Genomic DNA, 21,910 nt, shown 5'->3' with positions numbered 1-21,910 from the left:
AAATTATACTAAGAATAGTTAGCTAACAGCAACCACGCAAATCGGGCAGCATCTAATTGATCACCAGGCGCTAGTTAACGTTATTTAAATTGTTGTATGAGAAGAGCTGGAGCGATTCACATCCAGCATTTGCCTATCAGAAATCGGCTAAAAACACTTTTTCACCATCGACCCCACTTGAACTAACTAAAGAACACTCGCTTCCCACTTTGCAACTAAATTAGCTGGAAACGACATTCCTCAAGGTTACAATGTCCCAGAAATCATAATAAATGATGAGAGAAATTACTAAATGCCCAATTCAGTTGTCGTTTTGCGTAACGCATTTACAGATATGTCCAATAATCACCAGCCAATAACGCCAGATAATATTCTCTGGAATGAAAATTACCATGAAATATTTATTTCCCAGATACAAATTATGCATGGAATCAAGAAAATTCTATTTTCTGCCTAAAACCCAACGGACACGGGGAATTATCATTTACATATAATTCATGGAGCTTTCATACGTACATCAAGTGCCAGCAAATGGCCAATTGTTTATAATGGTCCCATGAAGATTGGCGACTATTGAGAGATTTCTTCACTCCACTGAGCCGCATCTATGCAGGCACGAGATGGGATGGTGAACACAAGACCTGTCTGGATGTGCACATCACAGAGAACGTGACTTCCAAGACTTGCTACTATCGCATGGCACCTTTCAAATGGAACATAGAAAAGCGGATGGCCAGCAGAAGCTCGGTACAGAACAAATGACTAGATTTGAATACCTCCGGTGCAGGGGCGCACACCCAGACTGGGATCGGGATGTTGCTGCCGAAGCTATCGGCCTGATGCTACTGTTGCTTCCTTATGGAGAACTGGGAAGCCCGTCCACAGCGGATTCTTTCCTCTTTTTTCGCACTAGGCATGTCGTGAATTAATGTGCCATTCACTGGGACGACATGGACGCAGAAATTTCCCTCGTAGAAGTCATCTCACCCCCGCAGACGAAATGTCTACGAGAGGGTCGCCTTCTCCTGCTCCTCGTTGTTGTTGTAGGTGGTGTAATTGTTGATGTTGTTATTGGTGGCGGTCTTTTCTGTTCTGCAGATGTTATGCCGGTCTTCTGCGCATAGTGCGGATAAATTGTGGATAGTGGATGGGATTCTGTTGCAGTAAAAGGAAAAATCCAAATAGTATTCGGTGCCGCACCAGCAGCATCCCGCAGCCCGCCGAGATTAATCTGGAGTATAATAAATAGATGTTTCAGTCAACAGTCCAAGCAGTCGTGAGGGTTTTCTGGCCGCAAAGAATCAAAGCAATTTCCCAGCAACTAAGTCTTCTCGAGTCGGAGGAGAAAATTCTTCACCATATTCATCATTACAAAGAACTCCATCATCGTCATCATCATCAGCAGTGCCGCCGCCGACAAGTACGAACTCCGGCTAGCTGCCGCATCATCTGAGATTCTTGCCGGTGCGATGTACTAAAGGTTGACTGTGCTGTGACTGAGTGAGGCTAAGGCTGACCATAGAAAACTTTTTACCCCACCCCACATACAGAAGTTTTCGAACATGAAAAAAAGTCAAGATTGGCCGTAGAGATTCTCCTCTTTGGGTCGAGCCAGTCGGAGGCTATATAAATACGTGCGGAGAAGATATTAACCCGAGTCTCTTCGACATTAATGATACGGTTAAGTCTTCGTGACCTTGGTGTGATTTAGTACTACCGTCTCCTGTTTTTTAGTTCACGCCTTTTCAAACTTCTAAGGACTAAAGTTTAAAAAACAAGAGAAACTTTCCTAAAACAATTAAAATTTTTAAATAATTAAAATTTTAATAATTTGGTGCACTCAAAGACATTCTAACTGGTTCTAAAATAATCATGTTCTGTCCTATTTTAATTTTAAATAAAATTTTTAAGTAAAAGTGCTAATTTAAAATATTTGTAAAATTTTTAAACAATTTCCGGAGGAGAGTTGAAACCTAAACGAACCTTACGAAAGACGATTCGTATTAGATCGAAAAGTGCATAAGGTGAGTGTCTGCAGCCTCGATATTCGGTACCGTGCAAAAAGGATAAGAATGAGTGTGGTGTGTGCAAGTGTGATTGGCAAAATCTTATCGCAAAGGACATATTGGTAAAGACGTAATGCCGGCTTCTTTCATGCCGGTATTTCCGCCCTGCACCGTTGGGAGGCAACTCGAAGGACGAGAAGGCTACATGTAATATGATGTATAGTACTAGATAGTACTTGGTGAACTTATACGACCACAAATGCATACAAGCATTTTGGCGTAAACGAAAGTGGGTCCTTTTCTATTGCCTGAAGGGCAATTGTGTCCTTATTCAGGCGTACGGACAGTGTAAACATGACATGTTTGGATAGACGGCGGCAAAGTGCATAGACATACATAGTACGCTGTTCATCTTCAGTGGGTTTGTCAGTTGGTGGATATCTGCTTTGTGCACGAAGGATATCTTTTGTACATTGTTGAGGGATCTCGAAAGTTAGGCGAGAGATTTATGTGAATTCTATTTCCTTCAGTATTGGAGGCATAAGACATATATCTGGCCATGTACGTGTGTGTACACACAAGTGGAAGTCTGCATTCAAGCATAATTACCACAAAATTCGATATTCCATAGCAACAAAAAATCTAAAAGTCTTCGGCATTCATACGCTAAAATTACCGTAAAAGTATCTTTAAATCCACATTCGCGATGATTTTGTGACCTGAAAAATCTCTCTGTGTTCGTATATTCTTTGTAGATATTTCCACAAAACGATGATAGGAGAAAAGTATCATATCGTGCAACTATTAATGTTATTTGCTTCGTAATCGAATGATATGGCAATTTAGCACTTTGGTGTAAAATTGAATTGATTTCATTGAAATTTGCAATTTTAATTTACTTTCTTTGACGATGTGCCGCATAAGATACTTCGCGTAAGATACTTCCAGAAAAAAAAACTCGGCCGTTGTCAGCTATTTGAAATTCTTGATTAGAAAAGTAACAGTGGATTTTTCTCTGAATCACTTATCGCAATTTATTTTCATATCAGACAGATCTGGCTATTTACTTACATACCTGCATGTATCTTTCCAAACTAAAGAGAACTAAATAATTTTATCATTCATTTCGCGAAGTTTTCTGGGTATCTTTCGTTCGTTTAGTACCAATAGCCATGTAATGTTCTCTCTCCGATTTTATTTCGTACATTATAATGTATTGTATCTGTTTTCTTGGAGTTTGATACTATCGGCCAAGCAGCAGTATCTTTTCTTTCTTTCTCCGTCTGTTTTCTCTCTGCCTTTGCATAAATAGATAACGGTGCTAAAAGAAATTTGACATGTGTATTATACTTTGGTGTGTTCTTCTTTTTTTGTCCGAAAACGATCGTTAACTGAAAATAAAATTCCTTTATTACAAATCAACTGGAATGATTATGATGATACAGGCCACGGCTACCGCCGTGGAACTTTGCAACTTGTTTCGTGTATTTTCATTGTAGATACTCGATACATGGAAATGGTTGGAGGAATGTATTACGGACTGTAAAAATGAAGCAGTTAGATTGTATCTGATGTGTCTGATTTGTACATCAAATAGTCATGAGTACATTTCTTAAAATGGTTATTTTTGTTTTAGCTCATTGTTTTTTTTTGCTTCTGATTTTCACAATTTTGTTGTTTGTAATATTTTCAATGAAAGCGCTGATTAGTTGAGATATGAGGAAATGTATCTTTTTGGATTAGTAGGGCTAGGCCAGACATGATTTTGCACTGGAAGTTACACGCGGTTTATATTTCGTGAAAACATGTATTAGAAGTTTGTAATATACTCTGGGCGGAAGTACGGATCAGAAGTTCTTTAAAAAATCAGGAAATTTTTCTATTCTTGTAGTTAAGAAAATTTTGCGCTATTCGTTAAAGAAACGGATGCAAACTATTTTTCAATGTTCTAACTGCTGCATCATTGAAAATTGCAGTTTCTTTTGCTGAAATCGGAAATTTTTAATTACTTTCATCTTTCTGAAACACCAAGAACCATTACTTGGGAAATATTCACGTAAATTGTCCATTAAAAAAGTATAGTTTGCAAGAAAAATCGTCCTTAGTACCGACTTACCATTAATAAGAAGAATAGTTTCCTATTCTACCAAATTGGGAGATTGTTCAGGTCAATATTTACGAAGGACAATTTCGTTGGACGTCAGTCATCAAGGATGAGGACACACAAACATGAATTCATCACATATTGCATTTCTTCGACCACCACCCTCTGCTAAATTCTTCTTCTATTCTATTCAGAATCAACACATTTTGTTGTTCCTATCAATTATATCTTAACACTTAGGGAGGTCGTTCCTGGATACGTTTCTCGACAAGCAAATGCAATAATGGGATTATTGAACTGCATGCTGGAATAATTGATATACAAACTCAAGCTGCATGTTCGAAATTGTTGATCTACAAACTCACGATTATTTTCATTGTTTGAACCCTTCATAATTACAAATATGTGCACATGGGCCTGTGTATATCGTGGATGTGTGCTTTGTTCTTATGAGAGAAATAGCTTTAGATTAATGTCCATCAATTTGAGAACATATCCACTAAAACTTTTCAAAGACATCCAACATCAAATCTTGCCAAATTTCGCTAAATACACTGGGATTTAATTACGCCCAAAGATTCTTCTCCCGATTACAAAGTCTGGGTAGGAGCAGGGTAAAACCTTAATGTCACAAGTAGTATAATCTGTGTTCCATTTATTTGCTGTTTGGAGCCCTGTTACAACCATGTGACAAAATAGCTACAGGGACAAAACTCCCTGAGAACGTTGATGTTTCTGGGCTCTAGTGGAAAAATAACCTGGTGGTACCCAAAAGCCGTGGACACATTCATGCCCGAAATATATATAATTGGCACTAAAGCTCATATTTGGTTACCACAAGGGATATTGCCTAACACCATTGAAATAACCCAACATAATTGAAGCCACCTATGAAGCCGAACGGAGCTGATTCATAAGTTTCTATTTTCTGGAATGGCATAATGTGTCGCAATCCAGGTAAAAGATCAATGCGAAGATATTCCAGCTACGGTTGCAATCATATTTGCACATTTATTCAAAACGTTAATATAAAGTTCGTAGAGAAGTTTAAAACTATGTGGCCCAACTTTGAAACAAATTGGAGCACTTAATTTCGAAACCGCAACAGTCCCTTAAGGAGCAGTATATTTACCATTATGCTCTCTCGAGATTTAGATTTAGATATTCTTCACTACTGAGCCAACTAACATCCAATATCCAGCTTACAATACAGATCCGTCCATCACCAGTGAAACGTGACCTTTTGTTGCGAAAATTTACTGCTATCACCACTGAGCTGTCTGGACATATTAGACATATGGTAGATAGGGATACCCCAAACCGTACGGAAATTCTAAGTATAGTTTATTCTAAGACTGCTTTTACAGTATCCTTCAAAGTTACGTCAGAAAGTGGTGGTTCGCGGGGCAGTTAGAGGTTCTAAGTCCCAGCTTTGAACTTGCTGAAAACTTACACAAAACGAGAGCAACACCTATAAGGCAGCTATCTGTCATTAGTTCTCTGCAGAAATTCTGATGGATGGAAGGATCATATTGTTGATCATTTGCATTTCGCCTCGCCGACTCTTATAACCAGCATCAGGATAAGATCGGTTATCCAATATACAGGAGAGTAGAGTCATATCTGGAGTAGTACTTTTATAGCAGATGGCCACTACAGCAATTCTGATAGCAAGTTGAGAGTTCGCTGAAGTTGCTGGACCTGTGATTTCACCTCTCAAAAAGCTATGAATATTCATGGCCAATGATGATGATGATGATGATGCAATGCGATACCATATCGAAATGATTCATTTGCTTTGTATTAACATTTTCAAACCAACGAAACGGAGTCGGAGAATTTAAATAATTGCTAAGAAGAAGTACTTTTCGACCATCATCCATTTTCGCAGCCAGAGGAGAAAATTCGCACCCAGGATGAACATTATACTGAAAAACGAGGTCGAGGAAGAAAATTATGCGAATCTAGGTTGAAAATGATGCAGACTTCCCTACTATCCCTTTTTTAATTGAAATTTCTATTACGGACCACCGAGGAAACTCCGGGGATGGAGAGAATTCCCCTTTCCACCCCACTTTCGTCGATCCTGGTGCCAGCCTGTCAAAATGCTAGACAATAATGTTTGAAGGACATCTTCATAATTTATTATTTTGCTTAGATGAACGAAGTTAACTATAGTTAAAATAATTGTAAGTAAAAAAACCGTCCAGCGCAAACCAGATCTGGAACGGAGTTTGGAGCTTAAAACCTCCAAAGAGAGGTAATAAAAAATAGTTTCTGTTTAGTATATCTTAATTGAGCCAATACGGTTGAAATATGCTGCGCTTATCATACGACATTGACATGATTTCTAAAGGTCTGCTGTGTGTATTATCGAACGACCTCGGAAAAATTCAAAATTTAAAACACTAAATCAAGACACAAAACGAGATTAAAAACGCATTTTAGTGCAAAACTACAAGGCATTATGTACCTTTCCAGGCATATTCGCACGTCATTCGAGCACCCTAGTTGGCCCCCAGAATACTTCATGAAAGCAGACTCAGTTTCTCATTAGAAAGTACATCTAATACGCATAGCGTTTGAGGGATGATCGGCCCGACACTCGACTTGGCTATCAACGACCTGCAGAGTGTATTATCAGCAGGTGTACCGAAGGGTTCACTGACACGTTTTTATAGGTTCCACACGCACTTTATTGAAAATTATCACCGCCTGACCTTAGTGACCTTCAAATTCAGGGCTTACTTTCCTATATTTCCCCCTGCTAAGCAAAGTTGTCTGTCCTTTTCCTGAAGTTCTTTGAAAATGCCGGCTTTTGTCGATATGCGGTGAAAGGTATTCCTCGTCTGAGCGGGTTCAAACTTAACTTCGGGTTGAATGATTATTCCTTGGTTCTAATTTCAAAAGGATGTAGTCATCTACTATTCATTACCGGGAAAAATAAATGAATGGGTTTGGACTATTGTTGGATGTACGAATGTAGTTAGCTAATGCTCTACAATTTTTCCCACGAAAATTCGTCCTCCTTTGGCCAATTGATTCCAAACATTATCATATTTTTTTCGGTAATTATGTTTCTCTTATCCTTGACACCGTGTTGAAGAGTAACTCGTTTAGCTAGCGACTCGAAGGGCTAAGCCTAAGTTGTTATCTACACGGATTAACTTTGCCTATTCAGAGGAAGAACCGAGTTCTTCTCCCTAACCAATTGCTCCTTTACCATTTAGCATTCCAGGCAGCCAAACATCGCTGGAAACTTTTGAAAAAGCTAAGCTATTGATAAAACAAAGATAAGATAAGCAGAAACCACAGACCGAACTGGATAACCTGGTTTTCTTCATCCTTTCGACATCTCAAGAGGAAAAATGTGAAGCTTCGTTACATATCTCTTCGGTCCAATTACCTCGCCTTTTGATGCTGTCCTCTCACTTACGATAGATCTTATCACATCTAAAAATTACCGATCAATAAAACCAGGTCGGGTGGTTCTTCGGAAAACACACACAGGCAATCATGCTTTTCCGCTGAAACTGTTGACGGTTTTTATTGCCTAATACATCAACACGAGAACCTGGAACCACTCTTTGATATATGCTTACAGAGCCGCCTTGACAGTAGGTACCGGAGTTGAACTCAGCCCTGAGTAGAACCAGATCAGAAAAAAATTCTGTCTTCCTAGTCTTGTCTTCTCGAAGAAGTGGTCAGTTTTACCAATTGATCGATCCACTCGAACGAACAGGCATCATTTTTCTATTGGCACAATGTTTGCTCTTTTCGGTCTCGAGGGCTATTCTTTTAGATCTGGTTTGCCACTTCTCTCGGTTTCATGCTTAGACAAAGGGTAGAGTCGAATGGTTTTTAGATTTTCGTTCAAATTACCAATTCTTTATATCGCTTACTATCTACTTAGATGTTAAGGCCAATTTTTGGCAGCAATTTACGTGGGTAGTCTTATCGCACCACCGAAAGCACTTTCTCGATGATGGGCTTAGATAAATTTGGTACTTTACGCAAGGTTGTCTTCAATTCATTTATCGTTCGATTTTACCCAGGGTTTGGTTTTCCTCAGCTTTGGAAGTAAAAATATGGCACTGGGTGCTCGCATTACCGCATCATCAGAAGAACCTTGTTAGGCAAGTTTGGTGTTTTGCAAAATGCAAACTAAAACTCATCGGAGAGTATTCGGTCTTGAATGGAAGGGGGGAGTGTGTTTCTTTCTACACCTAGATCTGGATCTACCTCTGAGGTCTCATTTACCTATGAATCTAGTACAACACAGATTATGTTTCCACTTTAAATAGGAAAAAAAAATTACTAGAGAATCTGGAGGTACTCTGGGTTTTCATTAGACTCCATCATTCAGATCCACATTTTGTCGAAAGTATTGGAGTAGTTTTATCTGCGCAAATGTACATATTCAATGATATTTTACTATCCACAGAAATGAGATGGGGCAATCGTAGTTCTTTAGACGTCAGGCTCTGAATATCGTTGCTTCGGGATCAAGTCCCAGTTCTTGATGGTTATTTATGTTCGTCTTAGTGTAAGCCCTGCAGAAGAGTGAATGTACTTTTCTTCAGAGAAAGGAATGCCCTTTTTGCTTTTAGTTAATTAAAAGAGAATTTGCATCCGGTTAGTAATAGAGTGTATCAATTAGAAAGAAAATGTCCCTCAAGTTATTGGTGCAACGAAGGGTTGGTAGCTTGTCTAATTCATCTATCCAATCTAACCAGGGTCACTTGTTTTTTGTTGATGGAGGAATGAAGCCGTGGCCAAATTTCGACGAGCAGATTTCAAGTCAATGAAACACTAAAAATTGAAGTGACTTTTACCAACAAGAAGCTTCTTCTGTATCCCCTCCTATTTGTCAATTCCTTCTCTTTCATTTTATGGCACATCACTCGTTATACTAGAAGGGAGCAGGAAATTTAATCGTTTTTAAACCTCGCCATCGAGGAATTGCCAACTGGCTCCACTTCACCGAGGAATTAAGTGTAGCTAGTCTTTGTGCTTCAATTCGTTACTTGTCCGTTATTTTACAGAACCTACGGGCCTGAAGTCTGGCGCATAACGGTATGAACCAGGATTGGTCATTAGGAAGACAAATGCAAAAGGGGGAAAAATAAACCGATCGACCACTCATGAGAAGAAGAATAGCTCGTTAGTCGAAAGGGAAGTTCTCGACGAATAGCATCCTTCTTTGGATACTCCCTTCGGTCAGTCATTGAAGTTCCATGCATACTTCAGGATCTCAAAGCCTCTAAATTTTATCGCTAGAAATACTGACGGCATAATAGGTATTGGGCAAATTTTAGATACTCCTTTCCAATTCAAGGGTTTTGATTCCCTTTTCTCATTACTTTAACTGTCTAGAGACGCTATAAGTACAGCGAGCACTGCTTGCTTTTTCCCATTTTTTTCTGAGCAAAACGAAAGCATCCACTCTGACGTATTGTAACATCAAGAGCCACACTATATTACAACTTCTTATCCTTGATGATGTTTAGTTTTTCTCAGGGAGCAATTAGTAAGAGTGATTATGATACACCTAATCACTCTTACTAATTGCTCCCTGAGCATAAGGATAAGAGAAAACTCTTCTTTAATTCTGAACGGGTGTTTTGCGAAGGCTAAAAGGTAAGAACCCTTGGAGAACGTTTGCGACTCTAGATGAAGTAGTATAAGTTAACTTGAATTATGACCCATAGGGAAGAACTCGCCCTCCGCTCCGGAATGTCCATCATGTACAGACTCCACCTTTGGATTAAGGTATAGTTAAAATGCAAGTATGAAGCGAGCAAAGTGTCAGGTGAAGTGTGGGATATGAGAGATAAAATTTGTGTGTTGAAACGTATGCCGGTTTATAAGTGTATAATACGAACAATAAATAATACAACAATTTAACTAAAAGCAAAGATATGTCCACAAAAGCCACCTTACGCTATGACTTTTGGTAGATAAAGTTTGACAATTCTAAAATAATTGTGACTCTTGTCTTTACGGTTGGCCTCTCTATAATCCACCCACTATTCGGGATTTTTTGAAAATGTTCGAAGTTTTAAAAAGCATTTCAATGATAAAGCATATCCAACTGATTACCACATGTTTTCCACTAGTAATTTAGGTTAATTATTGGCTATTACAAATGTTTGCTATTGATAGCTGTGCCTTTGTGTTATTTTGACTAGTTGTCCCAGCTATGCAGAGCATTGGTTCATATTTCACTCTATCTGATCCACTTTAATTATACTCAGAATATAACGTATGAAGTTATCTTGGCTTTGTGAGTGGAGGTATGCGAAACATCACTTAGTATGTAATGCGATGTCAGATCACGCTTTCAGTTGTTACAAAGTAACATTACAAACATCACGTTTCAAAACTGCAACCTAAGTACATATGATGTTATATCAACAATGTTACATATTGCACTCCGCAGTCGACATTATCGAATACTACTTATCCCTAAAAACAAAATAACTTTATCTTGCACTTTCCACAATCATAGCATGTTATGTACTACAGCGCCAAGAATAACAATGCAGAACGAAGCTTCCATGCATGGCAAAAAGGTTACTTTTCTTGGAAACGAGCATTACTTATCACTCAGAAGTTATGCATGTTTTATTGCTTTACTCGGCGTTGTGAAGAATGTCCATAGGCAAAGCTTATCATACACGAGCCCGAAATTATTTTTCCAGAACAAATCCAACCAAGAGTATAGGGATTCATATCACTAATAGATTCCAAATCGGTAGACAGCATCGGTTCGGCACTCAACAACTCAACAAGGTGGAACAGGTTATGTTTGGTAATGTGATATCACACTGTTAGTAATCACAAAGGTAATATCATAATCACTGCCCTCTGGGTGGTATTCCGGTGATGTCAAGTGATGTAATGTTATGTGATGTTGCGAAGTTTTGATGATATTTTGCTTGCGCTCGTGATGGTAATGTCCTGTTCACTCTAAGGTGATACTGCTTTTGTGTTATAACAGACATCACCTACTCACCTCTACTTGAGAACTTTTTCCATTAAGTGGATAATTCCACATTTCCCCAAACCGAATATTTTTTTTCAATTAGGTAATATCCATTTTTGGGGGAGGGGTTGATTCTCTTCAACATCACGTCAGCAGGGGTTATTAGATCCCTAGTACTTCTTCCTTTTTTTTCAATGGCTCAAAAAACCAAACCGGTCATTGGCTTCCAGAGGAGCTATTGCCTGATAATATTTTAAATATTACTCAACTCATAACATTGGTTGCCATAATTGAGGTCCAAACAAAGAGGTAGTAAACCCACACTGTACACACATATGCTTCTCAAAATTTGCGAAAATATGAAAAAATCAAAAACACCTACTTGTATTTCTCTGAAAATATTTACTTTTAGTTGTTAACATCCAGAATGAAGCAAAAATTAAATGCTTTCAATATTTTAACGAAGATTGAAAGAAACACTAACCATCGAGTGTGCACCTAAAATGTGTAAACCAGGTCGATACTTGCGAGTGGGTTACATAAACTAACAACACTTCATGCTTTTTCCAGAATATACCGGAAGATTTACGTCTGATATCTGTAGATTATGTAACTTACCTCGCTTCTGCAAAAGTGTCACCATACTGACAGCAAGATCGGATGAAGAATTAGCGAGCAAACAATTTTTTATTATCAACTGATAACGTCCACACATCAGATCCTAACTGCAAAAATTCCCCTTGTTTTGAGCCACCAGACCGCTAAACGCTGTATTTATTGAAGCAGATAGGCTTGATTTTCCAGTAAATATTCATGTCATCAATCTTAGTCGCAAATCCCACATACTTGAAAAAACCCATTTGCACTTACAGAAGCCGTTTAGTAGCCTACTCATATGTTTTCTGACAGGTTCTTCCATAGGAATCTCCAATTGAAAATGAATCAGTGACTCGTCAGTTCTTAAGGTGGGCGAGCACCAAATTCCACTTAGTCTGGTATAAAAAAATGGTTGAATATTGCAAAATAATGACTGGGTATGCCTGTTTTCTTTTGTCGGAATATTCCATTCGTTTAGGATTTAAAAAGGAGGACACTTTTTCAAGTGTAGACTCAATATGCGAACTTTTAAAAAAACATCACTTGGGACTGATGAAAATAGCAGGAAACGATTTATGTTTGACCGGAATGTATGTGATTGCAATTTAGAATAGTTTGCCAATTCGAATGATCAATTCAGATACTAAAAATCCCCCTTTCCACCTCTAAATACCATTGACCAAGAGTCTGATCTAAAATTCTTCTTTCTATTTTCAGGACCTAAATTCAAAATGAAAAAGCAACTGGGTCCAAGTTGGAACCGGCAATGGTCACCACATGCATTACTTACACTCGCCGTCATCATTATCTCATCATGCATCTCAATATGCAACGCAGGTAAGTTCCTCGAGCTTCCATTAATCAACTCTTTGATTACTTCTGTCTTGGTCGCATTCTCACCAGGCGAATAGAATGGGATGTGTATGGTTTTAGGTATGCTAATTCTAAAAATGGGGCTATCATTTGCCGCTTCTCATTTACGTGATTGCCTAGGCGGTGGCACTGTGCTCGCTGTTTATGTACTTATGTACGTTGGTTCGCTAAGTACGTTAGATACATGTTCTCCTATATGCGCCACTTGCCTCTGCAAGACACTGGAATAAGCTTACTTTGTACTTGTTGACTCTCAGTTGCTCGGCTAGAGCGCTCTTCTGGCCAAGTTCAGATATTATCCGTGTCCACGGATAAGATGTTGCTGGTTAGTTAAGTTACCCATAGGAACAAGTACTGGGAAGAGGAGAAGAATAACATGGTGAACACAACACTGCCGCCTCAGTGTACATATCGAAAATGGTGTTTTTATATCTTTCTTTTCTTACTTTTGTGGGTACTTTCTTCTTGTACAATAGCAATGCCATGTGTGTTTCTCGGTACAAACTTGACCAGTTCAAATAACCCTATATGCTGCCTGCGTTCGCACGGAGGAAAGGAGCTTAACTCCGAGCTGAAGAATGATTGCTGCTGATGTTGTGGTGTTGTTGGTGGTTACGATGATGATGGCCCGAAACACTAGCAATGATGGGCTTCTTACTGTTGTTGCTGCTTCCACACTGCTGCTGATGATGATGACGATCATGCTGATGATGACGAAGGTATGAGGTTATTGATGGTTGTGCGTGTGCAGAAAAAATACGTTTACCGTTTCAAAACGGCCAAGTTCCATTTGTGGGAGAGTCTAAGCCCGCGCAGATTCATCTTCTTCCAGAGGTTCCGATGCACACGTTAAGGGGGACTTTCTTGCTATGGAATTTGTTCACACCTTCCGTAAAATCCTCATGAAATGTGATTTTCTACACCGATCGGCGGAATAAATTGGCAACTTGAGCTGGCGAACAGTTTGAATCATCATTTCATGGACAGCGGTTTTTTGGTGCGTCAGAGTGGGTACTTGTCAGTAATTTTATTTGCGAATCGAACAAAAATCTGTTTACTCAATGCACTTAGCATTCAGTATTTCACAACCATAAAATTCCATGGAGATGAATATTGGCATGTTTGCGATACTTGTTTCACAGTAGCCGGAGGCGTTCATGGTGGTTCGCAGGAAATCTCTTGCATAATTCATAGTAAATCAGAACAGTAACAAATTCGCACTGCTCCGGTTGCTAGGTGTCTAGGGAATTTTATGTGTGGGCTCACATGAATGTAAACTAGGAAGAGGAGAGTACTTAACAGATATCAATTGAAGTAAACGGTAAAATTGACTGGAACATAGAACCATATCCACGCACTGATACACCATTCAATGGGGCCGAAGTGATTTGTCAACGATACTTCTAAATCGTCCTATTTGCAGCATGGATCAAAGACGATCTAAGTCGATCGATCGTCTTATATCCAAATATGCATGCATTCTCCTCCAAGCTGTCTTGGCGTGGCAATACATAACAAATAATAACTTTATTCCATTTCCTGCACTTGCCGCATTTTCACATTGAGGCCTGAACCCAATATCATCTCTCAGGCATTCCCCTTAACACATGGACCAGCACCGTCCAGGCTGTGTGTGCATCCGGACGGGGTATGCGCAAACTGTGCAAAAGAACATTAAGACCGACATTGCCATAATCGAGCGCACAAAATGCTGTTTCCAAGATCCAAGCATAAGTTGAAGCATGTCGTGGCTAGGCGATACGGCGAGGTTAGCCTCGCCTGAACCTAGGCCTAGTGCAAGAAATCGGAGAAAAGCTAGTGGTGGATAGATGAAGGCATATTAAAGATCAGCTAACTCACTCACTTACACACTTTTCCGGCTATCATAGATACGGGTATAATGCATGTAGCACTAGCATATATTACGTACCAGCAAACATTATTCTCAAATGCCAGAAAAAGATGCTGCCAAGGAATGCGCGAAGATGCTTCTTTCTTCTTGCACGCTTTTACCTCTTCTTTGACTCTTTACGTGTACATGTTGCTGACTACGCCACCATCTGACCACTATATTTAGCCGATGGTAAAGGTAAACGACTTTCTTCACACAAATTTTTCACAGTTTAATTAGAATTTGTATGTTTGTTTGTTTGCAGTTCATACGTAGATAGTTTTTTGATAGTGTAATTAAGTTGATGAAAATCAAGATGCCAGTGTAAACTTAATATACATAAGATATCCATCACAATTGTTTCGCACAGTATCTTAGATATTTTACATGATTTGTATTTCCTTCTTGATATAATTTACAATGGACGCATGTTACCTTCAAGTTCCGTTGTTGGAATAATTACAAAAAAACTCATTGTTCGTGAGCGAAGAATTCTGGAGAAAGAAGAAAAACTAAGTTCCAGATCTAGAACATCTGGAAAAATTGGGGGAATCATGCGAGATGTTACACGGTTGAGGAAGCAAGTGCTTTCTTATTTCCACGATAACATTCAGAGCTAAATAGCCTAACCTGTAATTTTAGATTCACTACTTAAAACGTTTTCCTTATTACAAAAATGAAAGCATAGAGTGAAAGGCATTAAGAACATTATTAAGAACTTTTCAGAAAAAAAAACGAAAGGTACCTCGGTCAGTTGTAAGAGGGTTTCTCATAAAAATTAGAACTTTCAAATTGCTGATTCATATAAGTACATAATTTTACCAGAATTACTAACATTAAATAGGGGACTGTTTCCTGTAGGAGCGGTTGAATAATGGATTCAAAGTGAGCCATTTCGAAGATTAGAAAGCGAGATCTCTTTCTACTTCTCGTGAGGAATTCATCAATGTATCTTTGAGCGCTGTTTTGTGGGCGGAAACTAATCCGCAATTTTCATGAGGAACAATAGCAATATGTTTTGAAGGGCCCCCTAAGCGGTATCAAGGCAGCCAGATTGTGGTTTGTTGGTTTGGACTTATAGTATACCCTGGTGTAACCCTTATTTTCACAATAACTACTCTTCAAAGCCATACGTCGCCAAAAATTGTAATCTTTAATCTTTATGTCTGGTATTTGTAGTCTAGCCTAAAATTGATGGACAATAGTAGCTAACTCCAAACTACAATTTTTATCAATGTAAATATATATTTCGGGAGCAACTTACCCCCTTCATCAGTGCAAAGCTACTCCTAGTGCTTGTTATCCAATCTTTAAATGTAAATCAGTCAAAGTTTTTTGCCAAAATTATTTTTTAATTGCCGCATATAAAGTGTTTTTAAAATAGTTTGTTTCCTACTTCAATATAATTACTATGCTAGACAGAAAATCCATCCAATTCTCTTCGCCTAAACTCCGCCAAATGCGCACATTATTTTTAATGCAACAAGCAAAAATCGGTACCACTGATTTTCCGCAGGCAGTAAGCTTGGCGAATTTTACAAAAGGATTTTTACCTTCACTTGCTCAAGATTCATTTAACTCACAAATTTAAAGATTTGTTCAAGTAAGTGGTCTTATGCTCTGACACAGCCGGCTAATCAGGTGCTACACAGAGTTATCTTTTTGTTACCAAAGGTAATATATTTAGTAACCTTTTAAACTCACCTTTTTGTTGGAGTTGAACCTCATTTTGTACCTTTCTTTCTAAATACGATGAGTTGTTCCCTTTTGAAAAAACTCACACCCCTTCGTCCTACTGTGGCTAGTATACCTATAATCAGTCTAGGTCTGACTTAATAAGAAACTCCAGACATAACTGTTTTATGCAGAGGTCCACCTATTTAATATCCCTAAAAACTGAGTCAGGGTCTGTTTCGTCCTCTTTTTCTATGATAGATGCTACCTCTATAGAATTTCAGTGCGTGGTATCGCTTTTTTTTCTTCGTTATACCCATTCTCTTGTAGGGAGACAAGAAGGAACGCGGGGCAGCATTCGCAGTTTTTCTTGCTAAGACCCCAAGTCTTCATTCAATGATTAGCCAGAGAAGGATACCGACCAAGGCTCGACTACGTTTTTCTCTGGCCAAATCGAATGACTTTAAAAATAAAATTAATTTACAAAGACGCAACAATTTATGGCCAGCTTGCCCAATGTACTTCTTCAATTTTCTGAATCCTCGAGTTCTGTCTTATTTCTCGAAATATCAATGTTCTTCTCACGCTTTTCGTTGGCTAATTTGACGGGCATATGGATTAGGTTCAATTCTTGGATATTCTCTTGGGAGTTTAGAGTTCTTTTAACTTTATGGTTATAGTTTATCATGGTTTGTCGTTTTTAAACAAGTCTACTTTGGTGTCTACTCCTCTATGCAAAAACGTTATTTGCTCCAAAGTATGACCGTTTTCAACACTCTTTTTCACAAATGCACCAAAGTTGGATTTAAAGTAAAGGTCTCAGAACGCTCAGTGATGAATAGCAGCTATTAGTATGACTTCTATATTTGGGTTGATAATATTCAACCACGAAGGTGAAGCTGTCCCAAAGTCTGCAAAATGTGCGGAAAGTTGACGGCGCCAATGGACCACACAACATTCGGTGACGGTCGTCTTCTCTAGCCAGCCTTGAAATGATAAGTCGGGGTATTTCGATACATCAACCTTGCTGAATGGTTATTTGTATGGGAAGAGTGCATGTATCAAATCTGAATTAAGTCTCTTTTCAGTGTCTCTACCAATTCATTCTCCTCTCCAATCTAAATACCATATGTCGAATGTCCCTGTAATAATTCGCAAAAAAAGTCGCAATTAAAATAACGCCGGCTTTGGAACCATTTCCAAAAAAACAATATCCAATGAACGAGCTCGAAATTGATTTCTGGTAGCATCTGAAAAGATTGGCCAGCCACTAGCACTAAATACTCTCAATATTACTTAACCACGAAAGTTTTCTTACAAAGTAGGGTGCCGGCAGCGAACACCCAAAGTCCGTAAATTCTATTTCCCAGAAGTTAAAAATATACGTCGCTCGGTCTGAAGAGAGAGAAATATATATATGGTAGAATCAGGTGGAAAAGACAATACAAACATTGTCAACGAAATTAGGACTGGTAGACTTTTTAAGCTGGAAGAATGTTCCTCTTCCTCCTCCGAGATTTCTAGACCGATTAATCTAGATCAGAACATCAGTGGAGCAGAAGGTAAAGTAGGTAATAAATCCTCCGTTCCATTTTCAGCACTCACCTCATAAATCCGGGAAGGTGCTATCGGTACTAGGATAAGTAGAATCATCCGGAGTTACCGTCATCCATATTTACGATGTTTGTTTATTTCATAACGTATCCCTGGGACAATTTTTTCTCCGTGTAAGAATTACTCCTACGACCAAAAAAGATAATGGTTGCTTCGAGAAAGGGTCGGTGTATATGGTGTTTGCTTCGAGTGCTCCGGATATCGTCAACCCTTTCCTCACGGCTTTATTACGTCTGCAGTGATCATTGAGGTCTGGCATTGCCATCAGGTAAAATCTTCGTAATGCAGCGATCTCGCAATACACGGTGGAGGTTTTTGAGTTCCCACTATAAACATCGAAATTAAGTGTCTCTCTCCACTTCAAAAGTTCGGAGAGTATCCACCGGTTCAAGTCTATCCCACCACACAGAAAGTATTGGTTTCTTTGCCCAAAGACCATCCCGCGTGTTCAATCTTTATTTCGATCCATTCTTTGATGCAGCTCACAGTATGTTCCAAAAACGCAATTCGGCTATGCACTTACAACAAACAACACATTCGCAATTTCAATTCATCTCACCCTTTTGGATTTTTGAGAGCTTCTTTGGAACCCAATAGCTTGGTGGAATTTGAAAACCTCAAAAAAAGACTCGCCAACAGTTTTTAATATGTTTTCAATTTCTAATTTGTTGCAGCCAAAATTGACGAAGTGCATGGTCTTCCATAGGGTAGAAGACCACAAATCGGTGAACTTCCCGAGGGCTCCTATAACTTCCAATTTTCCCTGCCGGAATTCGGAGTACCACTTATACCAATGGCAATGTCATCTATGGCATTTTTGCCATAGATCATTGGCTCCCCATGAGAATGGTCGATTTCGACGCCCGTATATTGACGAAATCTGTATCAGACTCCGTAGGCTGCAGTGAGTGAACCGGTTGTCCCGAAAATCTATATGGAAATTAACTAATGTAACAAATAACAAGGTAGAACCTGTTTTCAACTGGACGACCTTTGCCCGAAACCGGAACTGATATTTCTATCCCACTAAATTGTCGATACTAAATTCCTGTCAGAGCACAATTCCGGAAGGATAGTTTGGCAACGAATCCATGAAACAATTTCTTTGTGAATTTCCCGCCTTTGCGCGCATGAGACATCAGGCCTTTGGTGTTGATGTGCTCCAGTTGCAATATGACACGACATCCACTCACAGGGTTCCTACGGTACATAATATAATCCCGGGTTAGACAGAGACGCCGAGTACAATGGGCCCGTAAAGCCTGAGTACTCAGAAACTAATCTTCCCTCCTACCCAACACGCACATACACCATAATCCAAAAAAAAGAAAAAAAGTGTTCAATAAAGATACTTTCAACCTATTACTTTAGAGGGCGGTCTGTTTGGATAGTTAAGATACAGTAGTGCACAATCTTAGATTCTTTCCAATTATAACAAGAATTCGAAACTTACAATACTCTACAACTTTCCCACTCATCAAAGCTGCACCTAAATTCACGGCTACGCTATCGCCGCATAACTGTTTAATATATTCCTTTGTATTCAACGTACATATATTGCATAATTAAGCTGGTAACCCACAGTTAGGCTAGTTCTCGTACATTTTAGGTCTGAGGACTGTAGATCTTAGCTCTCCTGGAAGTTGCGATTTATTCAAAGCTTCGATTTTATTTTTCTGGTCATCTTTTCTAAAGATGATAAAAATTTTAAAAGAACTTAATTGCACAATAAGGACATAGCCATCAGAACTTAAAAATCAAAATGATGAAGAAGAAGATATCCCTTTTATAATATACTTTGAGGCAATATTTTAAGAAATTGGACGTTAATTTCTTCCAGAGCAGAGACAAGCAGCATTACTGTTAGTTGTAATTAGTTTCCTTTTTGTCTTCTATTAATTCGCTGATAGGTTATTGTTTGGAATTATACTGAGGGCGAAATCAGTTATTAGGGGCCTAAGCTAGCCTCAAACTGTTAATTTTGTTAGAGTGGCTTATCAATATTCATCTACTTGACTTGATGTACGCCGAAAGTCCTGACTTCACTACGAGGATAGATATCTAAGCCTGGAAATGTCATCCCTCCGATAAAAAGAAATCAAGATTAATTGTCTGGATTTAGTCGTACAGGATATTTAGAACTACTAATAAGCCTTTTTTGAACAATAGCTTGTCCTTTAAGTTTGCCAAAAAATCAAGGAATAACCTCCAAAGATTTTAAGCAAATCGCACTACTTAAGCTTCTCCTTTTGTGGTCCACAGACCCCCTATTTGCGGTTCCTTCAGGGCAAAGACAACTTATCAGACGTTGTCTCACCTCTCGCCCTGAGAACAGCATGGCCGAGATAGATACAAGGTGATACTTATTCCCATATATAAATTCATTCTCATGAATTGTAACTACGATGAAAACACACATTTGATGCTGGACCGGACGATCGTATTTATAATAGAGAGGAGCACTAGCACACACCATTCACGTTTCTGATATTTACGCAACCCTCAGGAACACATTAATCGGGTGCCAATGGAATCGTCGGAAATCCTGGACCAATTTCCACTATCGATTCATTTATAACTTTTACAGCATTCTAAATCAAGGGGGTCAATTCCACTCCCTTACAAAGAACATCCCTTCCATCCAACCGTTTCTCAAATGCATAAGAAATTTAGAAGAAATTCTCAACAATTTTCTTGTGACTGAACGAAATGGTAGTAATCTGATGACAAGCGGAAGAAGATGTCTACAACTGGAAAAAATTTGCTTTGTGTCTGCTAGATTAGCAAAGCTGTCTGAGACCGACTCTATGTACATACATAGTTGTGTTATGTCGTTGTTATGACGGGACCATCACACCCCCTATGCTGGCAAATCTTGGCAACATTCCCGTCATTTTTACATGGGCACTGCATTAGTTCTTTGTAGAATTTTATAGTTTGTTGTCATGTATTCGTACGGATTAATGTAATCGGTATGTGTATGCCATTAACAGTGTTCTGGATCGGGACTTGTAGGCAGGGATACGGAATTCCGTGAGCAAGAATAACCCTTTTCATGTCTTTATACTTTCCGACATGTTGGTTTTTCGGATTTCAGCTCGAGAGAGCATAAGAACTAGAGAACTACTTAAGTTTGTTTTTCTACTATCTAAGGCTCGTTATTGTTCCTGTAAAAACCCTTTCTTAGAATGGCGCCCAATGTGGGTGTGCAATATATGGTAGTATGGAAATATTGCCAAATCTTCCTTCCATAGTGCTGTACATTGAAATGTTTTTACGTAAGCAAATGAGTCCTTGCATTCCCTGATGCGCATATTATAATTTTTTTATGAAAGTACATGGGAAATTGGGTGGAATAATTTGGCTGATCCAAATTCAATTTTCACTGTGTTGGTCCTTCCAAAATTACTCATAATTTCTTCAATTTAGTTTCCAGAGCAATAGGGTCAAATCAATACGGTACAACAAAGAGAAATGCATTCCAAACTATGCCCCCACTAGCAACAACGTTTTCTTCACCCCGTTATAAACAAAATTAATTATCATTGGTAAAATTTTCACATGCCGAACACAAGAATGCAACACGGTCACATATTTGGTATTCAGGTATTCTACCTTAGCCTCACCATCTTTCTCTCCGCTGACTCTGTAAAACTGTAATTGCCATGATTCAGAATCGTGTATTTCCCAACTTGTTAATTTCCAATGTAAATACGATGATGATAATTTTTTATTGCCATCGCTTTTTTTCAATATAATGCGATGGCGGACGAGATGAGATATCATCACATCACATTCGTGGTGCTTTCACACAAGAAGAAAAAAAAAACAAGCAATGTCGAAGAGAAAAAAAACTTTTCCCCTCAAACCTCCATTTGTTTGGCGCCGGCTGCTATTATACATGCCGCGTAATACTTACCTTTCCTCGACCCAATTTCAAGAACTAAATACGGAATTGATTGAAATGAGATAGAGCCAAGATGGACAGATATTCTATTCTGCAGATACATGAATGAGATATGATATTTGAAAGCGACATTTTCTTGGGTCGAAATGAAAAGAAGTTTGGACTTGTTTTTATTTGCAATATTGGTTTTTTTTCGTGCCCTCCGATTAGGTCAGCTGGATAGACGTGAACGGGTGAAAACGTGCATTCTGTATAA

The 21,910-nt window shown here is 38.7% G+C and overlaps 1 protein-coding gene across 1 annotated transcript in view; it reads left to right on the top strand.

Moving 5' to 3' along the window:
* The first annotated feature begins 1,237 nt into the window (after positions 1-1,237).
* LOC119648920 (titin homolog) overlaps positions 1,238-21,910 on the top strand; it is an 82,743-nt gene continuing 62,070 nt past the window's right edge. Inside the window, exons 1-2 of the mRNA XM_038050829.1 lie at positions 1,238-2,024; positions 12,413-12,532. Of these exons, the coding sequence (XP_037906757.1) occupies positions 12,427-12,532 (106 nt within the window). The 5' untranslated portion in view covers positions 1,238-2,024; positions 12,413-12,426. The remainder of the gene's footprint in view (positions 2,025-12,412; positions 12,533-21,910) is intronic.

Source organism: Hermetia illucens, chromosome 1 (assembly GCF_905115235.1).
Source record: "Hermetia illucens chromosome 1, iHerIll2.2.curated.20191125, whole genome shotgun sequence".
Taxonomy (NCBI): Eukaryota; Metazoa; Arthropoda; class Insecta; order Diptera; family Stratiomyidae; genus Hermetia; species Hermetia illucens.
Note: the sequence above shows the minus strand (reverse complement) of the source record. Positions and strands in the feature narration are given on the sequence as shown.